This window comes from Argopecten irradians, chromosome 11 (assembly GCF_041381155.1).
Source record: "Argopecten irradians isolate NY chromosome 11, Ai_NY, whole genome shotgun sequence".
Classification (NCBI taxonomy): Eukaryota; Metazoa; Mollusca; class Bivalvia; order Pectinida; family Pectinidae; genus Argopecten; species Argopecten irradians.
The window spans coordinates 19,755,097-19,776,213 of NC_091144.1; the positions used below are offsets into that span (position 1 = coordinate 19,755,097).

Below are 21,117 nucleotides of genomic sequence, written 5' to 3' on the forward strand. Positions count from 1 at the left end.
CCGTATCTGGCTTCAACATTCGACAACCGTCTTTGTGCTTACTGTCATGTCGTCCATGAAAGCTCTGACTGGAGGTTGGTGTATACATGTATACCTGCCTTCACCCATGGCCCTCTACTCATCTCTTCATATATTTTACCATCAGAGTCCACGGTGACAGCAGAAAATAAGATCACTGACACAAAGTTTTGTTTTGCATCAGTGTGACTATTCCAGTCCTGTACTGTAAACCTCATTGAAATTTGTCAAGCAGATGGCGTATCTTTTTCTATTATTGTTTATTTCGCATGAAAAATCTCAAAAAGTAAAAAGTAAGAAAGAATATGGAACTGAATGAAAGAAAAAAAGACGAATACACTGTACTTTAGATAAAATATCAATGTTCCATTCATAAATAAAACAAAATCTCTGATATTGAAGTACACAATTTTACCCGCACTTTGTTTATTAATTTGTATATATTTATTTTATTTTCATAATGTTTTAATTGTCTAATCTCACATCAAATTTCAAACACCGTGGTACCTGTACACTACTATGCACATAATTTGTTTTTCATCGTAGAGATCTGACTGTAAAATCATGATATAAGAAAAGTACTGCGGTACACTTCTCAGCATTTGAAATGTACAAAAGATGTACATTTGTACATATATTTATTAAATTTTTCAAATTGTAAAAATATAAGTTTTATTGTAAAAATATATTTGGTATTTGACCGAGTATAAATCACTTCATATTTTCACTCAATATACTGACCAATGGTTTTGGCGGGAATACCGTTTTTTGTTACAATCAAGAAACAAGGAATATTATTTATTACATTTAAAATTACCTCTCTATGGGCTAACTGATACCTGTACCGGTACATGTACAATGTATGTATTTCGTGTACAATGTATGTATTTCGTGTACAATGTACACGTAGTTCCACACATGATGATTACATTTCGAGGAAGGCATACAACTAAGATAATCTGATGTATTACATTTATGCCATAGCAATTAAAAATGAAACATGAATAGGAAAGATGTATTATTGTATTTTGGTTTGATATGTTGTATTTCAAAAACGATATTCCCGCCAAAACCATTTGTCAGTATCTAGAGTGAAAATATGAAGTGGTTTTTACTCGGTCAAATACCAAATATATTTTTACATTTCGCACTCGTGAAATATATACATTGAATAAGTACATGTACATTGTAATCCTTTAGTCTGGTGAAATAATATAAATAAACGATGGTAAAAGCATGACAATATTAATCATACATTCTATATTATGTCCCTAAATACTTATCTGATACCATGTATACATGCTTACAATCAAACAATGGCTAAATGCATCGATAACGACAACATTAGGCTTAGACCTATAAAGCTAGTTTCGATTTCTATTTTTAACCAACCAATGACCGTGAGGGAAGCAAAATATGTACGTGATGTCTAAATCTCACCTGTTCATGATCTATGATCAACACCGATCGCGCCGGTAGACTAATGAATGGCAGATGACGGATAGGATATACTAGACAGACTTAGAATGATGTAAGTATATGTCGATGAGGAATTAATGTTTTAATAGATACGTTTTGACAACAAATTGTCTATAATTAGGTCCCTCTGGACCCTACCGGCCACATGTACATTCGTCACCAAGTACGAAAACATGGAGGGACACCGGCTTGTGTACAAACCAACGATGGTCACGGGTCGAAATCTGTAATGTGTTGTTGAGAAGACATACATTCATTGAATATTTATAAATTATTTGTAACGCTGTTTTAAGGGTTTATTTAAATTTACAGGGTAATTATGAAGCGCATCGGAGGAGTTCGTCTGACAAATATTAGATGTCCACCACTGAAATCCGTCTTCAATGGAAAGTGTGAGTAGATATTTGGCGTGCAGTCAAGCTAAAAACGAGATTGTAGCAGTGACAAAGTTAACTTGATTTATTTAGTAACCAGGTTAAAAAGTCATACCAGTTAAACTAGCGTGAATATACTACATTGTAGGCCAACACGTACAAGTTAGCTGCAATATTGTAGCTCAAAAGACTTTTTGACAGAAAATAGTGTCGTCTTTAGAGCTACAATTGGTGTCTATTACTGCTAATGGAGCAAAGAAATGATTATGCAAACCATTATAAAACGTTTGTTTGCATTTTTATCGTATTTGTTTGATATTGCTTACCTACTAGTCAATAAAACTGAACCACATAAAATATCCAATTCTCATCGAGGCATTATTTTTTTACATAATACATATGAAGGTCTTTCTGAAGGGAATTTATACGGCAAGTCCACAAATTGTGAATTTGACGTCTTGTGAGCGGTACGGTAGATATCTAGAATGGTAGTTATGTTTGTTTTGGACAAAAATGATATGTAAATGCATGTATACGCATAAAATAATTGGAAACCTACAAAAAAGTATAGAAAACTATGCCCGAGTGATTTTCGGAGGCAGTGCTCCACTAGGCTGGGTACGTATATTCGTTCTACGTACAAGTATGCAGTACTATATCAGATTGAATGTTACACTTAGTAGTATGAATTATGGCTTACCCATTCAAACCCATATCCAAAACAAACTCTTACCTGTTATGTTAAGTATTGTTCTAGATACATTTACACAGTTTCCATCATCATAAACATGACACCAGGGTCATAGGGTAACACCTTGGTAGTTGATTTAGCAGGCGGTGCCTCGCTGGACCTAATTGGATAGATAATGGACCACACACTTAATATATTTATGTGTCACTCATTGATAACACTACATTACCCACCACATTTGGCGAATACCCATGGAGATTGATTTGTTACTTAAGTCATCAACCCATTCTCGCCACTAGGTACCAATGTATTGTCATCGCATTTGTATAATTACCACAACAAATTACGTTGATAAAGTCATTTTCTGATAGATGATAGTTCCGTGCTGATTTCCACAAAAAATTGTTTGAAAATTTGTGTATGATCATGAAAATAACATGCAATGGCAAAAATTGGTACTCAACTTAATTAAAATTAAGACATGTGGACCATTTGATGTGTAAGATCATTAATGGGCTCTGAACATAATTTATAATTACAGTGTTCAATCTACGATTATTTTTCGTGGGTCCTTTTCAATGGTTTTTGTGAAAACAATGGGTCCCACAGTGTTATAGATACCCATTTCCAGAAATTTCATGGGTCCTTTTAAAATTCTGTGTGGCCAGGACTCGGGATGCGCATGTAGATTTATCACTGATAATATCTAAATAAATTACACAAAATTATTACTGCGAGATTTTCAACCTGGTGAAATCTATCAAGGTTAAGAGGCATGTATATACACGTAACATTACTTATTAACCAGTGTATTTGTAAACTTTAAGCTATATTACCAGAGATTTTTTTATATTACCAGGTACTAGAATATATCAACAATCGTCATCATGAATATTAGGAACATGTTGACTCAATTATGCATTAGGTCTAGCTAGGCTTTGATATAGTGATACAGAAAACATATATATATATGTGCTCTAACTGGGTGACAAATTTGACATGCTAATTTTTCTTCAGTCTATCAGGATTGTTAATACTGTTGAAGTTTAAAAAGTCATTCAATTGGATAAACAAACTGTTTGATGGCTTATAAACGTTGTTACACCACAGAATTTATGCACTGTAAAAGTCTTGTTTTTATGCCTTTTGTAGGCTATTTTTAGATGGAAACATACATCTGATGATGGTGGGCTATTCAAATTGCTTTTTGTCCGTGGTCCGTCGTCCGTCCTTCCGTCCGTCCGTCCTTCCGTCAGTTAACAATTCTTGTTACCGCTATTTCTCAGAAAGTACTTAAGGGATCTTTCTCAAATTTCATATGTAGGTTCCCCTAGGGCCCTAGTTGTGCATATTGTATTTTGGGACCAATCAGTCAACAAAATGGCCGCCAGGCGGCCATCTTGGATTTTGATAGTTAAAGTTTGTTACCGCTATTTCTCAGAAAGTACTGAAGGGATCTCTCTCAAATTTCACATGTAGGTTCCCCTAGGGGTGTAGTTGTGCATATTGCATTTTGGGACCAATCGGTCAACAAGATGGCCGACAGGCGGCCATCTTGGATTTTGATAGTTAAAGTTTGTTACCGCTATTTCGCAGAAAGTACTGAAGGTATCTCTCTCAAATTTCACATGTAGGTTCCCCTAGGGGTGTAGTTGTGCATATTGCATTTTGGGACCAATCGGTCAACAAGATGGCCGACAGGCCGCCATCTTGGATTTTGATTGATAAAGTTTGTTACCGCTATTTCTCAGAAAGTACTGAAGGGATCTCTCTCAAATTTCACATGTAGGTTCCCCTAGGGGTGTAGTTGTGCATATTGCACTTTGGGACCAATCGGTCAACAAGATGGCCGACAGGCCGCCATCTTGGATTTTGATTGATAAAGTTTGTTACCGCTATTTCTCAGAAAGTATCGAAGGGATTGTTCTCAAATTTCACATGTAGGTTCCCCTAGGGCCCTAGTTGTGCATATTGCATTTTTAGACCGATCGATGAACAAGATGGCCGACAGGCCGCCATCTTGGATTTTGACAATTGATGTTTATTACCGCTTTATCTCAGAAAGTACTTAAGGGATCTGTGTCAAAATGCATGTGCAGGTTCTCCTTGGGGTCTAGCTGTGCATATCACATTTTCGGACCGATTGGTGAACAAGATGGCTGACAGGCCGCCATCTTGGATTTTGATAGTTGAAGCTTGTTACCATTATTTCTCAGAAAGTACTGATGGGATCTGTCTCAAATTGCATGTCCATGTTCCCCTAGGGGTCTAGTTGTGCATATTGCATTTTGAGACTGATTGATGAACAAGATGGCTGACAGGCCGCCATCTTGGATTTTGTTAGTTGAAGCTTGTTACCACTATTTCTCAAAAAGTACTGAAGGGATCTGTCTCCAATTTTTTTTTGCAGGTTCCCCTTCTGGTCTAGTTGTGCATGTTGAATTTTAGGACCAATCGGTCAACAAGATGGCCGACAGGCCACCATCTTGGAATTTGATAATTGATATTTGTTACCGTTTTATATCTCAGATAGTTCTGAAAGGATCTTTCTCAAATTTCATATGTAGTAATATGTAGTAAAAGTTTTAAAAGCAGAGAAAAGATCCCTCTTTCGTTTGTCAGACATAGATCATTCATTGGTGGGCGCCAAGATCCCTCTGGGATCTCTTGTTATAGGGAAAACACATTTTACTTTTACATGCAGAAATCACTAAATACAATTACTTTAAGTAACACTGTAAAAATGTGAAATGAAATTTTAGACCACAACTTGGCTTGGGGTCTGACTGTATGCACTCATTTTACTGCAATATAAATGTAAATATAACAATTTTTAGCAGTTAACTGCAAAAATTAATTTTTAGCTCTTGGCTGTATTTATGCGTTGTAAGTATTGTTCTCAAAATGTTGTTAATTTTTTATGGTGAATAAAATATTAAAAGCTCATCTTTGTAACGAGAACCGAACGGAATTGTTCAACCTTCCTTTAAACATCAGTCAGACTCCCAGAATACAATATTTACAAGTTTATTTACAACAAATAATACTAATTACAGTCATAGCAGCACATAACACACACTCATACAACAGGCTCTCTCCATCTAACCTTATCATGATATATTATGTACATATGTTTATTTACAACGATATAAAAATGTTCATTATATGGCTGCTTTCCATTGGTCCAATCCACTGTTCCGAAATAATGTTCAGTACCACTGCACAGTATTGCCAATTTGCTGCTGTCAATGTCGCACAAACCAAGGTGAAGGTCACCCAGACCCGCCGGCTGAGGTGGAGGTCACAAAGGCCACGATGACGGTCACACAGACCAGACCTTCCAGTAAAGATAAAGGTCACACAGACCAAGATGAAGGTCACACAATCAGACTTGCTAGTCAAGGAAGAGGTCACACAGACCGAGGTGAAAGTCACGTAGACTAGGTGAAGGTCACACAGACCTGTCACTTGTGAATGTAGAGGTCACACAGACCCGCTAGTAGTCGTAGAGGCCACACAGACCTTCTGGTAAATGTAGAGGTCACACAGACCCGCGACTTGTCGTAGAGGTCACACAGACCTTCTGGTATATGAAGAGGTCACTAGAGGTCACATAGGCTAGCGACGATATGGCTAAATGGCATATGTATCCATCAGTTTCTGGATAGTTCTCCATGGGTGGAAAGCTATAATATACGTATGTTATGATATAACACCAATTAACAATTTGTATGTTTGCTCTATACAAATCGATGCTATTCATCTAAATATTGACTATCTCAAAGGCATACTATATAGCTATATCACTAATACTAAGATAATCATCTCATTTCTAAGCATTTACGGTAAATTATGTCACGAATGCTGACTTAACAACCTAACAATGCTTTACAAAACACACCCGGCCTCATACCCACGCATATACACATGGCCCGTTCACACACGTTACCGCGTACGCAAGCACACACGCCGGGTGAATTACACCTAACCATAACTTATAAACTATAGCAAATACCTATATATATGAAACCTCATTATAATTAATACTATGACAAGGACATATAAATATATTTACTTACCGCAAGCTGTATTTCGTGCTCTGAGTTCCAACCCTGCTATCCTTCGCTACCGTTTTACCTGTGTCCTCTGCTTTCAACTCACACCTGTGCGCATGCGTGACTTACCTTTGGGACTCTTTAGAGAAACTTAAATGGCGCGAAATCCAAATTACAACCTAAGATACATATAATTATACAATGGCACGTGACAATCTTGATTCTTGAAAATTACGACTCATATAACTTTAACATTATAAAATACCATTAATTTTGACAAATAATAACTTTAACAAAACAAATGAAACTTGATGGGTACAGCTAAGTTAGCCATCTTGGGTACAAGGTCACCAGGTTTAGTAGGTGTGGCTTTGCCAATTTTGAATACGACTTGGAATGGGTACGGGTTAATGTCTCCCTGTATTATATGGGAAGCTTAATTAAATGAAACCATTTTAATTTTTACAGTTGTTCTACAATGCCAAAGAAAATCATTTGATGATATATATATATATATGGAGAGCCAAATATTAGAAATTTCAAAATTTACAAAATTAGACCTTCATTTACGTCTGTTTAGCTAGGTCATTTATCTAGGCTCTGACTCATCATCCTTAAATGCATTATTATAAAGCATTCACTACTTAATGATTCCACTGTGCCTACCTATTTTTACAAAACTTTGACAACTGAATGGAATGAAAGTGGGATTTTTTTCTTGTTAAATAATAATAACGTTATGTTTTTATTTTCCATTTATTGTTGGTACCTCGAATCTCGATACTCCAGGGGTTACTATCACTTTTATTAATTTACCCCTGGACTATGTCATAGTACTATGGTAATGGGGGATGAGGGGGTGGATAAGGTTAAAGATACAAATGATGTAATGCTATTAGAAGACTGCACTCTATATATCCTTCAGCTGTTTGGTAGTTATCTTTTCTCCTGATCTTCAACTTCAAATTTTTACCAATTTTGTCATTTGAATGTTTCCCTCTTTCTCCGCATCAAATTTTTTGCTTATGAACAACTGCATGTGATCATTTTAAAGGCCCACTACCTTTCCAAAACGGCCTTTAATTTCTGAAATGGAATGTAAAATGGGATGGATAATTTCGTAGAGTCACAAATGTTTACCATCACCTACCTAGCAATTTAATTTAAACAAATCTAATGCTAATTTTCATAAGGCGGGTCGTCTTATTTGAATGTTTCCCGTCATCATCCTAAATACTGCATAGTAGTTGACAACTACTGTGCCAGAGGGCAAAACAGTGAAATGACTCTCCACTGTTTTCATATATTATGAAGGAAATCTTGCATATGTTGTTTCAACCTCATATTAGGCCATCAATATATATTTTCTGATGTCATTTATGTTTGTTTAAAAAACCTTTATATTTTGCTGTGGAAAAGTATTGGGCCTTTAAGTATAATTTATTATTTCAGATGGTGGTAAGCCTTCCGTATGAAAAGGCTGCAGTTTAATTGCCTACCATACGGTATATACCTGTAGTTTCGCATGGCTGCTCATCTGTTCAATCAGGACTTTTGTGTGTTGAAGTGAATCTACATTAGACATGAGATCTAGAAGACGATAGGAGATATTAGAGGACCACTATACAAAAAATATTAGGATATCACCAGCCATTTTATTTTTATAAATGAATATGCAACAAAGCAAGCTTATAAATTAACGTTCTGATAGCATTTTGAAGGTTAAAACATGGCCAGACATGTAGGGATCCAAATTATACAATGGCTAGATTTGACAAGTTATACTGTATAAGCAAAGATGTCTAAACTAGATTTTACCTTTTATGCTGTTACATTCAACATATTTCATTTTAATTTGGAGATAATGGCCAAAAGGTATTCATGTATACATGTTGTTTATTTGTTATCCAGTGAGTATATGAATGATCGAAGGCATTAAAGGCCCATTACCTTTCCGGAGCAAAATATAAAGGTTTCTTAAAAAACATTAATAACATCAGAAAATGCATACCGTTGACCTAAAATAAGGTTACGACACCAAACATTTGCAAGATTTCCTGCGTAATATATGAAGACAGTGGAGAGTCAATTCGCTGTTTTGCCATGATAGTCAACTACCGTGCGGTATTTAGGACGACGGCGGGAAACATAAGACGACCCGCGTTATGAAAATAAACATTTTATTTATTTTAATCGAATCGTTCAGAAGGTGATGATAAATGTAGTATTAACGGTAAGTTAATAATTTTTTAAACACTACAAAATTATCGATCTTGTTTTACATTCCAATTTAAAAAATAAAAAACCGTTTCGGAAAGGTAGTGGGCCTTTAAGATTTCCATTTCTAATATGTCATTACAAGCCACTGATGGGTATTAACAGCCTATAAAGATTTGTACAAACCATCCTCTGCTCAATTAAATTGATATATTTAAATTACATATCCTTGAAAGCGTACGTCCAATGAATTTCCCCTGAATGTTCACTGCTACCTTGAATGTGATAGATTATGATTCAATGAAGTTTATTATAGAACTGCTTAATTATGTGTCCTAACCATGATCAGAAAAGAATTCGAGACCTCTTCAATTTAAATATATTGCTTCATTTAATACCTGTTTTGCGAGTTTTTCTTGGTGTAAAGTTTCTGGTTGTGCTGCTAAACTATGTGTACCTGGTAATATGCACAGGCTTTTCAGGGTTTCCCCCGCCAGATTTTGACTTATAGGCTCTCAAAGACTCCTATGTTTGAAATTTGAGATTCCCATACAAATATTTGAGTTCATTTTACTGTAGTTACGATTTTGTATGCTCAGGTATATCTTGTACTGTAATAACTATTTCATTTTGAAAAAAACCCACTGGTAAATCAAAATGCTAATTGTTGCTTGTAACTTATTTGAATTGCAGGGACTCCCATGATCTGACCTGAAGGGTCAGGATGACTATAGTCATCATGCTCTGTGTGTCATTTTGTATTGTCTGCTGTCTCATATGTAAACTCTTCATTCAAACAGCTTCTTCTCAATAACCACTAGGCCCAGCGTACTGATATTTGGCCTGTAACAGGATTATAATATAAACTTAATTCATTTTACATCGATTGAGAAACAAGTTATACAACTTATGTAAATTACTCTTGATGGCCCGGGTGTAAGCGCGCGAGGGATCTTAGTGTGGGAGGAAACTGGAGTGCCTGGAGAAAACCCACGTGATCGGCCAGGTGACCCCTAACCTTTTAATGTCCGTGCCGGGGATCGCACCCCGGCCGGCTAGGTGAAAGGCGAGCGGCTTAACCACTACACCACCCAATCACCCAACATGATTGAATGAAGTGCTAAAAATGTTGTTCAAATGAATGACCTTGACCTACATTCAAGGTCACATAGTAGTCAAAAGGGCTAAAATCTTTAAATGACTTCTTTTCAATAACTAAAACCACTAGAGACCTGATATAGGGCCTGTAGCAAGCTGGGATGAAGGGCTACCAAAGTTATTAAATGCAATTAATTAATTTCGATACTTTTATTTTGAAGTAAAATAACTAAAAAACTCAGACTTTTCAGTGATGGTATTTTATATGTATGTTAATGTGAACAGTCGGGCAAGGATGGCTAAAGTCGGTAAAAAATGGTGTGAATGTATCCAGTATAATTTCTTATGAAATGGAAAAATAAAATCTCTCATCAAAATCTGTCTGCTTACGAAGAAATTAATTTAAAGTATGGAAATTCTAAAACGTCCTCCCGGCTCACTATGTCCGTGGTTACATTTCCACGCAGCCTCGCTTTCAATGCTTTCAACTTTTCTTTACTTTAATGGTCAGAACTGGGAAACTAAGCAGAACTTGACCGTCGTATTAATATGTGAGAACTTTTGGAAGGCCAATGAACGCATTTAGACTGGTTTTCTTTGCCCGACTATTCACTTCAAACCTAGCTGGCTAATACCAGATAATAGGACATATTACATATATCAAATTAAACCTGAGCCTAGAACACTTTCCATGTGTAATTTTCTGTTTCAGGGTTGAAGCGACTTTTCTACTTCCTACTGTTCCTAGGAGGCCTGTACACACTCTTCATCGCTACACAATGTTGGAAACTCTACCTTTACGACATGATGGGATGGGAACGAGAAAAATTCATCTGTGTAAAATTCAGAGGACGTCTCGCGAACCAGATGTTCGATTATGCTTTTCTGTATGCCTTTGCTAAGAAGAAAGGCTTGTCGATGGTTGTCCCACCTTCTGACCTCACCAGTGCATTTGGAATCCAACCCAAGACTGGAGACCAGTATGGGTTCAGCAGATACATGTGTTGGTGCTTTTGGACCATAGACGATAAATGGAACTGTGCATATGATACATCATTTGAGGACCTGGAAAAAAATAAAGATCTTTCATTTCGTGGATTTTTCCAGTCTTGGAAATATTGGAAAGATTATGATGCAGACTTACGAAAGATTTTTGTTTTCCAAGACAACATAAGAAGAAGCGCAAGGTCTTATTTACATAATATGATCAAGGAAACTGGTAAAGATCCACAGAAGGGGACTGTGTTAGTGGGTATTCATGTCCGACGCACGGACCACCTCGAACGATCAGATGTAAACTATGGTAAACTGGTTGCGACTCTAGAGTATTTTGATCATGCAATGGATTATTTCCGACAGAGGTATAAAAACATTTTATTTGTTGCGATTTCCGATGATACAGATTGGGTGAAGAGCACGTTTGGTAAACAAGAGGATGTTCACGTTGTGACTGGTAATTCTGGAGAGGTGGATATGTGTCTACTTACCATGACCAACCATACCATCATGTCTGTCGGAACATTTGGTTGGTTTATTGGCTGGATGACCAACGGAACGACAGTTTATTTTAAGAATGTAGCTAGGCCAGGATCTGGGTATGAATGGGAATTTGGGCCTGGTATCCAGGATCATTTCCTCCCGCATTGGATAGGAATGGAGTAGTACAGCATCATGGGAAATGTGTCAATGTTTTTCATGCATTTGTACAATGCAATGTATTTTTTGTTTAATTTAGGGTGCATACTTCAAGCAAATAAGCATTTAAATTTAAAATTTAAATGTAAAATTTGTTTGGAAATTTTATATTATTCCAAAAGTTAGCTTATGTATACTGGTATTACAACACTTATACTGTAGTATAGCGGTACATTTACATGCAGCTCATATTCATATATACATTATATTGATCATGATTCTAGTACCTGTATCTCCTGGTGGCATTATCATTCCTGTTGTCATGGTAGTAAATTTGCTGTAGTTTACTATCACTATGGAGCAAAGTAGCGAAATGAACCCACTGTATTCAATCTAATAAGTGTCCATATCCCAATAAGTGTCCATGTCCCAAGTGTCCATGTCCCAATAAGTGTCCATGTCCCAATAAGTGCCCATGTCCCTATAAGTGTCCATGTCCCAATAAGTGCCCATGTCCCAATAAGTGTCCATGTCCCTATAAGTGTCCATGTCCCAATAAGTGCCCATGTCCCAATAAGTGTCCATGTCCCAATAAGTGCCCATGTCCCAATAAGTGTCCATGTCCCAATAAGTGTCCATGTCCCAATAAGTGTCCATGTCCCAATAAGTGTCCATGTCCCAATAAGTGTCCATGTCCCTATAAGTGTCCATGTCCCTAACAGTGTCCATGTCCCTATCAGTGTCCATGTCCCAATAAGTGCCCATGTCTCAAAAAGTGTCCATGTCCCAATAAGTGTCCATGTCCCGATAAGTGTCCATGTCCCGATAAGTGCCCATGTCTCGATAAGTGTCCATGTCCCAATATGTGTCCATGTCCCAATAAGTGTCCATGTCCCTATAAGTGTCCATGTCCCAGTAAGTGTCCATGTCCCTATAAGTGTCCATGATCCCAATAAGTGTCCATGTCCAAATAAGCCCATGTCCCTCTCCCTTTTCAGGCCTCAATTTCAATATTTTAAATGCCCTAGACACTTAATAGATCGAATACGATACAGAGGAGCTTGGTTGATACAAACTCGGATAATTTGACAACTCAGCTTAATATGAAGTTCTTTGACGGTCCGGATCGAATTCCCTCTTTATGTTTGTTTAAAGAACTCATAAAATTCCAATTCGAAAAACTCGAAGAACTCGGATAATACGAAGTAAATTTTGGGTTCGAATGACAAAAATCATACATAAAATGTTCTTATAAGTCGTAATGAGATTTTTTGGACAACGAGATTGCCGAAAATGCTGATTTGTTTTTCATAAATCTGCTGTAGAACGGCATTTCATAATATATATACAGTACATGTATCTAGGTTTTCTTGTTATAAATTTGCAACTACCATCGGCAATTTTGATATCTCTCTTGTTCACATCGTTTTACGACATGGAACTAGTCTACATATACCAAGTAAAGAGATAGTCAGTAGACATGAGAACTCGCTTAATTCGAACACTCAGATAACTCAAAGTTTTATCTTGGTCCCTTCGAGTTCCTATTAACCGAGTTCCACTGTACATCATTTACCGTATATGGATTTACGTAGTGAATCCTGTGTTTGTCGAGTGCTGTAACTTCATATTAGTTTATTGATATTCTGCATTTACACATCACAATTTATCTGCTTTTGTAGGTACATTTGTAAGTACAAAACTCAGATCTATGAGAGTTACTTCCAGTGTTCGAAATTAACACCTGTCCGTCTGCCTATATAGTAGGGCAGAAATTGTTTGCAACTTGTCCTTTGACAGACAACTTTTTGGTCCAGTTCTGATAGAGTACTAAAGATACACAAAACAAAAATAGCAGTAGCATTGTAGAAAGGTTGAAGATCAAATTGTACAAAACAGATTTTCATGATATTCAATCAACTTTGTTGAGAGTGCAATAGATACATTGTATGTGGATATTTTTGTTAGTAAAACTGTTACTTTGCTAGTATATAAACTAAGAGAATGAATTGTAACTTTGTAAAAACCAGTAACTTTCTGTCAGGACCAGTAACTTTCAGTCAGGACCAGTAACTTTCAGTCAGGACCAGTAACTTTCTGTCAGGACCAGTAACTTTCAGTCAGGACCAGTAACTTTCAGTCAGGACCAGTAACTTTCAGTCAGGACCAGTAACTTTCAGTCAGGACCAGTAACTTTCAGTCAGGACCAGTAACTTTCAGTCAGGACCAGTAACTTTCTGTCAGAACCAGTAGCTTTCAGTCATGACCAATAACTTTCAGTCAGGACCAGTAACTTTCTGTCAGGACCAGTAACTTTCTGTCAGGACCAGTAACTTTAAGGGTCAGTTGGTCTTAAGGACCAGCTGGAAAAAACCCTAAAGGATGAACACTGGTAACTTCCTTTGTTTCACTCTGTCAGACGAGGGAAACAAAGGGAAGTAACTCTGACAGATCAGAATGGAATTAATTGTAACATCATGTCGTTGTGAACGTTATGTCATGAATGACAGGTTTTACATACAAACTAATGATGAATACATTTACATACCTGCAGGAGCAGATAACCCTGTAATATTCTCCAGACAGTTTTTTTATTTTGGTTTCAGTAGTGTGCTTTGTGTAGTACTGTATGAGATGTTATGTATACGTGTTAATAGTACATGTAATAGGATGGTCATTAAAAGTTGTCTAATAGTCTACAAATATATACATTCTCCATATTCCATGGGTTACTATTACTGTCATTACACTCAACCCTGAAATATGCCATTGTAATACTAAAGGTAGCTCAGGAGGAAAAAAAAATAAACCAATCAGATACTAAGCTGAATTCCTTTGAAGTTTAGAAACAGAGATGCTCCACTTCAAAGCCATACAATATACCACTAGTTAGATCCTTTGATGTACACTAAGGGACAAAACTATACCTGTCTCATTTGTTGTTGTACTCAGAACCTTCTGGTTTTTATTGATGTAGTCCAGTGGTGGATATTACAACAGTGATAGTAACCCCTATAATATGGAAGATGCATGTACAAAGTATGTGTAGATATTACCTGCATTTCAGTGTTGTAAGCGTGAACCTTACGTGATGTGAGATTTCCATCTATAAATTTACGGTTAGTTTGTGATTTACTTTTTCATTGGATTTTCGTGTAATCATGATCATCTTTATGAGCTCTAACAGATTCCAAAATAAAGGGGCACTTATTAGGTCGAATACTGTACATAGTATTATGGTTGATCTTAATTTGATTCTGAATTATGAAAATACTCCCCAAACTTTTCATTATATTATTGTTATCTATATATCAATGTGGATCTCAGCGGAAGCTGAATTATTGGTGATGCTATGCTCTCTGTTAAACAGGACACCTGACAAGTGTTCATACTTTAATTTATACTGTTAGAAGTGTTTCGTTGAGTTTTTAACATTTATGGTCAACTAAATTTAGCACATTTGAGCGTCAACCAATTAAGTTAATTCTGTCTCGCTTTTGGCGATAGGGAGATCGAGTGAGACTAAAGAGTTGCTTTTTTACCTGGTGAGACAAGAGAGTTAGTTTTTTGGCTGGTGAGACTAAAGAGTTAGTTTTTTGGCTGGTGAGACTAAAGAGTTACTTTTTTGGCGGGCGAGACTAGAGAGTTACTTTTTTGGCGGGCAAGACTGGAGAGTTACTTTTTTGGCGGGCAAGACTAGAGAGTTACTTTTTTGGCGGGCAAGACTGGAGAGTTACTTTTTTGGCGGGCAAGACTAGAGAGTTACTTTTTTGGCGGGCAAGACTGGAGAGTTACTTTTTTGGATGGTGAGACTGAAGAGTTACTTGTTACCTGGCGAGACTAAAGAATTACTTTTTTACCTGGCGAGACTAAGGTGTTTCTTTTTTACCTGGCGAGACTAAAGTGTTACTTTTTTATCTGGTGAGACTAAAGAGTTACTTTTTTACCTGGCGAGACTACAGAATTACTTTTTTTACCGGGCGAGACTAAAGAGTTACTGTTTTGACAGGTGAGACTAAAGAATTACTTTTTTACCTGGCAAGACTAAAGAGTTACTTTTTTACCTGGCAAGACAAGAGAGTTACTTTTTTGGCTGGTGAGACTAAAGAGTTACTTTTTTCACCTGGCAAGACAAGAGAGTTACTTTTTTGGCAGCTGAGACAAGAGAGTTACTTTTTTGGCTGGTGAGACTAAAGAGTTACTTTTTTACCTGGCAGTACTTAAGAACTACTGTTTGAACTGGTGAGACTAAAGTGTTACTTTTTTACCTGGTGAGACTAAAGAGTTACTTTTTTGGCTGATGAGACTAAAGAAATACTTTTTACCTGGTAGGACTTAAGAACTACTGTTTGAACTGGTGAGACTAAAGAGTTAGTTTTTTACCTGGCGAGACTAAAGGGTTACTTTTTTACCTGGCGAGAGTAAAGAATTACTGTTTTGACTGGTGAGACTAAAGTGTTACTTTTTTACCTGGCAAGACAAGAGAGTTACTTTTTACCTGGCGAGACTAAAGAGTTACTTTTTACCTGGCGAGACTAAAGGGTTACTTTTTACCTGGCGAGAGTAAAGAATTACTGTTTTGACTGGTGAGACTAAACCTGGTGAGACTAAAGAGTTACTTTTTACCTGGCGAGACTAAAGGGTTACTTTTTACCTGGCGAGACTAAAGAATTACTGTTTTGACTGGTGAGACTAAAGAGTTACTTTTTTCACCTGGCAAGACAAGAGAGTTACTTTTTTGGCAGCTGAGACAAGAGAGTTACTTTTTTGGCTGGTGAGACTAAAGAGTTACTTTTTTACCTGGCAAGACTTAAGAATTACTGTTTTGAGTGGTGAGACTAAAGTGTTACTTTTTTACCTGGTGAGACTAAATAGTTACTTTTTTGGCAGCTGAGACAAGAGAGTTACTTTTTTGGCTGGTGAGACTAAAGAGTTACTTTTTTACCTGGCAAGACTTAAGAATTACTGTTTTGAGTGGTGAGACTAAAGTGTTACTTTTTTACCTGGTGAGACTAAATAGTTACTTTTTTACCTGGTGAGACTAAAGAGTTACTTTTTTACTTTTAACCTGGTGAGACTAAAGAGTTACTGTTTTAACTAGCGATACTTAAGAGTTACATTTTGGCTGGTGAGACTAAAGAGTTATTTTTTTGGCTGGTGAGACTAAAGAATTGGTACATTTTTTTTTACCTGATGAGACTACAGATTTATTTTTTTGGCTGGTGAAACTGGTGAGTTACTGTTTTGGTTACATTTGCTTTTACAATATCATGTTTTAATGATTTGAAAAGAATATGACCCGAGAGGTTCTTATGAAGGTTTTGTCAATTTCACCAATCAATTTTCACCAGAAAGTGACCGGAATTTCCCATTTTGCCTGTGTTCTGCAATGAGAATTGAAGTCATCTGAAGTTTCTCAGATTACAGGAGAAACCATGACCATCTTACGGGTATTTGTGATATTTGTTCTTGTGGTTTGGTTGTCAACTGCTTTTATGGATTTTTGCAATATTATTAAACAAATTACTGAACGATTTCAGAGATATTTCATTGTTTAAAATCGCTATTAAATACAAGTTAAATAACATGTACAGTTTTGAATTTTTGCATTTAGAAGACATTTATGTTATAATACTTTTTGTTTCTTAATCAATAGCAATCCATTATTACAATAAATGAATTATGCTATTTCTCAAGTATTTGATTTACAAAATAAAAAAAATTAAATTAATTTCCAAAATTTTTCAATTTTGTATCTTACAATAACACATAAATTTCAATTGCAGCAAGTAGTTTGATCCTATTAAAGTATATGTAAAGTTCATTTATGATTACCCATTCCTGTTTTTTAATTCTATTTACAAAAACATTCCATTTACTTGTATTTTCTTTACCTGGTATTAATTCACCTTGTCATATTTTCCTGGTTACCAGAGTAGTTCCATTTTTAACAGGTATGCATGGTTATTCCATTTACCTGGCAGTTTCACACTGTAATTCCATATGTTTTTGTTCATTCTATCTAGGTATACTATTTATTTATTTACCAGGTAATATTTCTGAAATTGTTTTATCTACACAACTATGTATTTCATTTTCAACAATAAATCCACTTACCTTGAAGTCCCATTTTCATACAAACAAGAGTGATAATAGACTACATTTATAGATCACAATTTTTACTTTTCAAACTGTGAGTTTTCTCAATACAATAAAAAAGATGCCATTTGTTCTCACTTGGTAGAAATCTGTTCCTGTATTGATCCATTTGACACCCGTGTATTTATGCTTGTTACAGAGGTACTGAATCTAGCTACTACATCCTCATAATAATTTTTTGTCTTTTTTTTCCACATGGACACATATAACCTATTCAATAGTCATATTCATGTATAAGTGTATGTATCTGATATACATTGTTTGTATCTGATATACATTGTATGTATCTGATATACATTGTATCTGATATACATTATATGCATCTGATATACATTGCATGTATCTGATATACATTGCTTGTATCTGATATACATTGTTTGTATGATATACATTGCATGTATCTGGTATACATTGTATGCATCTGATACACATTGCATGTATCTGATACACATAGCATGTATCTGATATACATTGTATGCATCTGATATACATTGCATGCATCTGATATACATTGTATGTATCTGATATACATTGTTTGTATCTGATATACATTGTATGCATCTGATATACATTGTATGTATCTGATATACATTGTTTGTATCTGATATACATTCCTGAATATATACTGTATAGCTGTTTGTGATAGCGGTAGTGTGATTTTTTCGTTATACTTGTTCGGGGTAGAAATCGTTGTTCACACATTGCCAATTTTGCATATGACAGAATTACCTGTCCTTGCGGATAGGAATTGATTGTGACGTCAGGTCTTTACGAGCCTAACATCCTAATTTTTCAGAGAAACAGACATGTCGAGTTTTACTCACAAAATAATGACGTCACAATGGATACCTACCGACAAGGGAGGTGACTCTGTAATATCAAAGTTATCATTCTGTTCAATATTCCCATTGTATTCAAAGATATTTGTAAGTTCGCTGAAATTAACCCCCACAAATGGGAGTAACTATACAGTATATAAACAAAGATGGTAAGTGAGTAGCACAGGCACCTGGCACAAAATTGTAAACCCACAGTATTATATATATATGTATACTGTTGGTTAAAAAAACTTTGTGCCAGGTCCCTGTGCATGTGGTGAGTAGTGTGATACATTAAACATACCACAATCGGTTCACAGATCAAAAACTATGCTTTACTCTTCTTTTTATTTTAGACAAATTTTGTTTTGCTTGTACCTGACATTTATTCATAAAGGAATTAGTAGACATTTTTATTTGATGTATTGACAAACAGATTTTATTATGTGATGTTTTTTTATTAATGAAATAAACTGTAAGTTTGAAGGATCTTGTTTTCTTATTTATCTGGCCATGACATGCCTATCACAGGGGCACGATTGTGAGAAAATCTTCTGAAAAAAAAAATTAAAATGGGTATCGATTATATATAAAACAGACTATATAAAATCGATGCCTACTTTTTAAATTTTTTTTTTCAGAAGATTGTCTCGCAATCAAGCCCCTGTGATGCCCATATGGTAGCAGAAAAATCTATATTTACTGCCGTTCTATCATAAGATTGCACGATTGTGTTACAGTACTAGTGTATCGACTCACTGTAGTAGATTACATCGCTACATGGTACAGGTGAAGTGTCTATGTAACACGCATTGTGATTGGCTGAAGTGTGTATATAAAATAAACGTTACACAATGCAACCTATTTGTGCAATCGGGACGTTGTAAGTACGTCGAAACAATTACAAATGTTCATAGATAAACATCTGAAAAATTAATATTTGTAAAATAGAAGTATTACGCTTTAAAAATAAATAACGCTGATATATAGAATTCGCGCTGTAATATACATGACTGTTGGGTGGTTTTTTCCGTAGTACACCTAGCACATGTGACGAACTTGACTGACAGTTTCCTGAAATAGCTGTTGTAAATATATAAATAAGATGATTGAAAAAAAATCAAACATGGAAAGAGATAACACACAATCAGGTTATACTAGCTGTAGAAGAATACATAATATTGATTTAAACATGATAATACTGGTACCGTTAATGAATAAATATGAAGGTCAAGAAGAAAGTATCTGCTAAAACAACTGTTCAGTTTCATAATTATGGTAAGATATATTTAAAATGTCAATTTAACTCTGAATTTGAACTTTATACTGAATAAAAAAGTGTGGAAGTACTAAAAATCGTCGATCGCCAAGCTGCCAACGCGTGCATATTATAAGTTACCGGTAAGATGCATGTGAGTTTGCACATGTGTAACGTTACGTTACTATTTTAATCTCTCGCTAAAATTGCGCCAAAATTAGAAGCGGTTCAACCGATCACAGCCAAAATTAGAAGCAGTCCTCAACCGATCATATGTCGACATGTCAAAGCCACGAACCGATCTAAAAGTACGCGAAAGGGTAGTGAAAATGTACAATGATGGCATGGGGTGTCCTATGGAAATATATCTAAAGCGGCCGACGTTTGTAAATCCACCTGTCGGAAACATCGCAAAGTTGTGCGAGGAACAACATGGTTCTCTGCTTCCACGTGTTCGGTCTATCATGACACCAACAAAGGTCAGTGAAGAAGTTGTTAAATTCGTCGAATATCGGAAGAAAATGAGACCAAGCATGGCAGGCTAAAAAAACAGCTTTACTGTGCACACACGTTTTTCTCTTCTATTTTTAGATCAACTCAGCCAATCACAATGCGTGTTACATAGGCACTTCACCTGTAACATGTAGCGATGTAATCTACTACAGTGAGTCGATACACTAGTACTGTAACACAATCGTGCAATCTTATGATAGAACGGCAGTAATATATATATTTCTGATGGTGGGTTATTTAAATTTACTTTCATGTTTAGTCTGTCATAATTATCTCCCTTTATCTGATAAGTTATTTTAAATAAATAATCAGGAAATCAACACCGCCATCAGTCCTCTAGCTTGTCTTCATTTACTATATGATCTATCTTAATATGTTTTTAATATAAGTTTATGATATCATACTTGTTAAAGTATTCATGATGACTATGGGTCTCCTTTTAAGCCAATATTGTAAGACATGTTATTAAATAATATTAAATATGAAAGTAAGGATTATGAGTACATTGTATACATGTTCCTGCAAGCTATCTCTGTGACCTTAATCTTTATCTGACTATGAAGACACTATATTTTCTAAAAATAGAAATGATGACCTTGACCTCGAAAATTGACACAACAAATTGACACCCCACAACAAATCAAGATATTTTGAAGATAATTTGTTATCTTTAATATCAATACAAATTATATTCAAGTGAACTTATGCCATACCGTGGCGTCTGGCGTCCGGCATCCATCGTTCGTTGTCCGTCCGTCTGTCAACATTCGACTTCTTCTCCATAACTGCTGGTCAGAATTCA

General features: G+C 35.8%; 1 protein-coding gene across 1 annotated transcript; it reads left to right on the forward strand.

Annotated features, from left to right (window-relative positions):
• The first annotated feature begins 1,405 nt into the window (after window positions 1–1,405).
• LOC138334931 (galactoside 2-alpha-L-fucosyltransferase SEC1-like) lies at window positions 1,406–19,030 on the forward strand. The gene is made up of 3 exons (XM_069283792.1): window positions 1,406–1,549; window positions 1,810–1,889; window positions 10,645–19,030. The coding sequence occupies exons 1-3, from the start codon at window positions 1,545–1,547 to the stop codon at window positions 11,592–11,594; spliced, it is 1,035 nt and encodes a 344-aa protein (XP_069139893.1). The 5' UTR covers window positions 1,406–1,544; the 3' UTR covers window positions 11,595–19,030.
• The last annotated feature ends 2,087 nt before the right edge of the window (window positions 19,031–21,117 follow it).